Genomic DNA, 5,000 nt, shown 5'->3' with positions numbered 1-5,000 from the left:
GGAGGAGTGGAGCTGGAGTCAGGAGGACTGGAGCTGGAGTCAGGAGGAGGAGTGGAGCTGGAGTCAGGAGGAGTCATGAGGAGTGGAGCTGGAGTCAGGAGGACTGGAGCTGGAGTCAGGAGGAGTGGAGCTGGAGTCAGGAGGAGTGGAGCTGGAGTCAGGAGGAGTGGAGCTGGAGTCATGAGGAGTGGAGCTGGAGTCATGGAGGAGTGGACTGGAGCTGGAGTCAGGAGGAGTCATGAGGAGTGGAGCTGGAGTCAGGAGGACTGGAGCTGGAGTCAGGAGGACTGGAGCTGGAGTCAGGAGGAGTGGAGCTGGAGTCAGGAGGACTGGAGCTGGAGTCAGGAGGAGGAGTGGAGCTGGAGTCATGAGGAGTGGACTGGAGCTGGAGTCAGGAGGACTGGAGCTGGAGTCAGGAGGAGTCAGGAGGAGTGGACTGGAGCTGGAGTCATGGAGGAGTGGACTGGAGCTGGAGTCATGAGGAGTGGAGCTGGAGTCAGGAGAGTCAGGAGGAGTGGACTGGAGCTGGAGTCATGAGGAGTCAGGAGGAGTCATGAGGAGTGGACTGGAGCTGGAGTCAGGAGGAGTCAGGAGGAGTCATGAGGAGTCAGGAGGAGTCATGAGGAGTGGACTGGAGCTGGAGTCAGGAGGAGTCAGGAGGAGTCAGGAGGAGTCAGGAGGAGTCAGGAGGAGTGGGTCTTGACTGCAGAATCCTGTAGACTACCTGGTGCTGTCAGTGGTCAGAGAACCACGAGTCTAGATGATCTCTTGGTTGACCAGTTGTTGGTGAAGCCTCCTGATTGGCCAGAGGACTGGTTCACCAGTGAGTTACTGGTCGTCCACGTTAAACTGGGGGAACTTTACTTCTCCTCCTGCCCCTTTAAGGGCACCCTCCTGCCCCTTTAAGGGCACCCTCCTGCCCCTTTAAGAGCACCCTCCTGCCCCTTTAAGGGCACCCTCCTGCCCCTTTAAGAGCACCCTCCTGCCCCTTTAAGGGCACCCTCCTGCCCCTTTAAGGGCACCCTCCTGCCCCTTTAACAGCACCCTCCTGCCCCTTTAAGGGCACCCTCCTGCCCCTTTAACAGCACCCTCCTGCCCCTTTAACAGCACCCTCCTGACACTGCTGCCAAAATAGGCCAGTCTGACATTATCGGTCTGGCAGTCTGATTGGATTATTTATACCCTCCTCTCCCTCCCCCTCTCTCTCCCCCTCTCTCTCCCTCTTTCTCCCTCCCCCTCTCTCTCCCCCTCTCTCTCCCCCTCTCTCTCCCCCTCTCTCTCCCTCTTTCTCCCTCCCCCTCTCTCTCCCTCCCCCTCTCTCTCCCTCTTCCTCCCTCCCTATCTCCCCTGGCCATCTCCAGTAGGGGGCGGACCCCCTTTTGCCTTCAGGTGTTGGATATGTCCCCCCCCCCCCCAGCAGTCCAGCCTGACCTGTTGATGGAGGACAGGACCACGTGGTCTCCTGCTGCTTCAAGGTTCCAGGTCTTGTTCAGAGACGGTGTTCTGATCCAGTCTCCTCTGCCCTGATCAACCACACAACTGCTGGACCACCTCTCTGTGCGCCCTGGAGATGGTTGTGGGTGAAGATCCCAGTAGATCAGCAGCTTCTGGACTCCTCAGACCAGCCCGCCTGGCACCAGCAACCAGCCACCTAGCTTGGACTTCACACGTCTTCACAGGAGAAGAGGCTATGGTTGAGGAGCAAACGGCAGCACCTCCTGCTGTAGTGATCCAATACCACGAACAAATGCGCCCTGTCATGAACATGAAGGCACCATCACATTTGGAGTGATGGGATGTCGGTCTTCTGTCCTGGTCTCCTGGTTTCTGCCCAGTTCACAGTCCAAACGTCCGTTTCTGTGAATATTGTCGTTCGCCTTGGGTCACCTGACCAAACACATCTCACATCCTGGTGAAACTGACCCCGTGAAGCAGAGGTCAACATTTCTAACCTGTGCTGAGGTCCTTCTGCAGGTTCATGCAGGTTCAGTTCAGAATCTTTGGGAAATCATAGCCAAATACAATGTATAGAAAACCATAGGATACATTCATCATGGATCTTCCATCTACATTTGGCTCAGGGGCCACCTCGGGGGGCCACTCTCTCCATCTGACCAGACCTTCTATATCTTCTTCTTCTTCTTCTCCTCTCACACCAACGGACTTCAGATCCTCGTTCTCCACAACCATAAAGCTCCTCTTTGCTCTGGGCCTCCTGCCTGGCTGTTGAAGCTCAGCATCCTGATGGATCCACCCTCCCTCCTCTGTCCATGTCCAAACCATCTAACACCTCCCTCTGATCTACTCATTCCCGATCGTGTCCATCAGCTCTGCTCCCAAGGAGAACCTCAAGCCTTTCAGAGGCTCTAAGCTCTGCTCTCACCCCCTCTGGTCCACCTGTACCTCTTCTCCACACTTCCTTCCTTCTTCTTCTACCACCTTCCGGAACCATGTTTTCCTTTGACCAGTCTTCATTCCTCTTCCTTCCAGGGCAGACCTTCAGCTCTCTAAATGCTCCTCCACCTTCTCCACACTCTCCTCATAAATCACAGTGTCACCTGCTCCTCTGCCTCTAGCTAGAACATCCACCTTCCTCCTCCCTCCATCAGGTTAGCCTACTTTATCGCCCAACATTTAACGCCCTTGTTCTTTGGTCTTTCTTCTGGCGGTTGCCAAGGGCGATGGCAGGCGATATGATTAGCATGTTTTTGGGGTTTAATGCTGAAGGTGTTTGCTGGTGTTGGTCTGCATTCGTCTGGAGGGGGTCGGCCCCAGGAGGACGCTAGCATCAGGCTAACTGCTATTAGCTACCAAACCGTCCTTCGGTCGCTCTGCTGCGCTTCCAACCTGAACCTAAACATTTCTGAATTCCTCTTTCCAGGTTTGCTAAAATTGAGATCAGCGCGTCAGAACCCATCATTCCATTCAGAGAGACGCTGGTGCGTCCTCCCAAAGTGGACATGGTGAACGAAGACCTGGGCAAGCAGCAGAAGGTTGCTATAATCCACCAGGTGAGTCGGCTGAGCCAGGTGTGGGTCCTACACCTGTGTTTAATCATGCTCCTGTGGAGGTCCAGGACTGGTTCTAATGGTTGGAAGGCAAACCCTGAAGCCTCTGCACTGGTGGGCCAGCAGATGTTGGCAGCTGGGGCGAAGGTGTCCCTTTGGCTCAGGCTGGGGACATCTATTGACTCCATCACTGCAGATGTGTCCAGGAGCCTTGAAACCGTGTCTTCACCCATGTGACGTGTCCACCTGCTCGTGTGTCTGGGAACGCTGATGGACAAAAGGGTTCTTGTGTTCTTCCTGTGTGTGATCAGGTGAAAGAGGAGGCGTCCCAGGCCCGTTCTGAGACGCTGCACCTGGACCCCACCGGGCTGGTGACCCTCACCACTCCCAACAGGCTGTCCACGATCAGCGTGCGAGCGATGCCGCTGCCACAGGGTGACACACACACACACGCACACACACACACACACACACACACACACACACACACCTGTATGTGTCCGTGGGCTGCCGGGACAACTGTCCACCTGTTGTCTCTGTCCTCCCAGAGGTGACTCAGCTGTTGGAGGCCAGTACGGAGCTGATTCGCACTCTGGAGCAGCTCAACATGTCTCTGAGAGAGGGGAAGCACGTGGACGTCAACGCCAGGACTCTGGAGTCCCTCGGTGGACTCAAAGGCCAGCTGGAGAACCTGCTGCAGGGATGGAAGTGGAGGGACGCCGTAGAGCGGATCTGGTCCTTTGGGCCTCGAAGGTCTGGTGAGAACACGAATCTTCACATCGTACCTGTGACGTCGTCGTAAACCTTGGTGCTGGGGGGCTTCCTAGATACGGTCCAAACATCCTGCTGAACAGCGTGGAGGGCTACCAGCGGCCCTCCGTGTGGCAGGTCCTGGCCCGGGCGGAGACGGGGGCCGGCGAGGGCGCTGTTTTACGGGAGTTTGACAACAGCGTCGTCAGCGGCTTCCAGCTGGCCGCGCTGTCGGGACCCATGTGTGAGGAGCCCCTGATGGGGGTGTGCTTCTCTGTGGAGCGGTGGGACGTCCAACCGCCAGCCCTCCCACAGCACCGGGGGCTCCCAGAGGACAGGTCGGGACCTCCGCACACTCTGATGGGTGAAGCCGAAGATGAGGCCGCTCGGGTGCGGGGCCGGCAGCAGGAGGGGGCCTCGGCAGACTGCTACAGACCGGTCTCTGGACAGCTGATCGCAGGTGTGAAGGAGGCGTGTCGACGGGCCTTCCAGGCCCAGCCCCAGAGGCTCATGGCCGCCATGTACACCTGTGAGATCATGGCCACTGCCGACGTGCTGGGTGAGAGTCTCCTCGGACCTTATGGAGATAGTAAATGTGGTTATTATGTGGTTAACGGGAGCTAGACTCTACATGGCTGCTCCTGGGGTCACATGACCCCCATCATTAACTGGTTACCAGCTGGTCACACACGTCGCCTCCCTGTATATCGCGTGTAAAACATGCAAACGTGAACCATGTGACTAACGGGACGTCCTGTCGTGAGCAGGTCGAGTGTACGGCGTCCTGGGCAAGAGAGAAGGTCGAGTCCTCCATGAGGAGATGAAGGAGGGGACGGACATGTTCATCATTAAAGCGCTGGTCCCTGTGGCCGAGAGCTTCGGGTTCGCCGACGAGATCCGCAAGAGAACCAGCGGGCTGGCCAGTCCCCAACTGGTCTTCAGCCACTGGGAGGTGATTATTGGAGATCTCTGCTACCTTTTAGGGGGGGTGACCAGACCAGTACGGACACGAGTCCAGTTCCTGGGGGTGACCAGACCAGTACGGACACGGGTCCAGTTCATGCGGGTGACCAGACCAGTACAGACACGGGTCCAGTTCATGCGGGTGACCAGACCAGTACGGACACGAGTCCAGTTCATGGGGGTGACCAGACCAGTACAGACACGAGTCCAGTTCCTGGGGGTGACCAGACCAGTACGGACACGAGTCCAGTTCCTGGGGGTGACCAGACCAGTACGGAC

General features: G+C 57.1%; 1 protein-coding gene across 1 annotated transcript in view; it reads left to right on the top strand.

Moving 5' to 3' along the window:
* efl1 (elongation factor like GTPase 1) overlaps positions 1-5,000 on the top strand; it is a 21,429-nt gene that overhangs the window by 14,604 nt on the left and 1,825 nt on the right. The window contains exons 16-20 of the mRNA XM_057022944.1: positions 2,882-3,011; positions 3,320-3,443; positions 3,557-3,761; positions 3,836-4,317; positions 4,526-4,710. Of these exons, the coding sequence (XP_056878924.1) occupies positions 2,882-3,011; positions 3,320-3,443; positions 3,557-3,761; positions 3,836-4,317; positions 4,526-4,710 (1,126 nt within the window). The remainder of the gene's footprint in view (positions 1-2,881; positions 3,012-3,319; positions 3,444-3,556; positions 3,762-3,835; positions 4,318-4,525; positions 4,711-5,000) is intronic.

The sequence above is a fragment of the Takifugu flavidus genome, chromosome 2 (genome assembly GCF_003711565.1).
Source record: "Takifugu flavidus isolate HTHZ2018 chromosome 2, ASM371156v2, whole genome shotgun sequence".
In the NCBI taxonomy this organism is placed as follows: Eukaryota; Metazoa; Chordata; class Actinopteri; order Tetraodontiformes; family Tetraodontidae; genus Takifugu; species Takifugu flavidus.
This window is presented reverse-complemented; position numbering and strand designations above follow the sequence as displayed.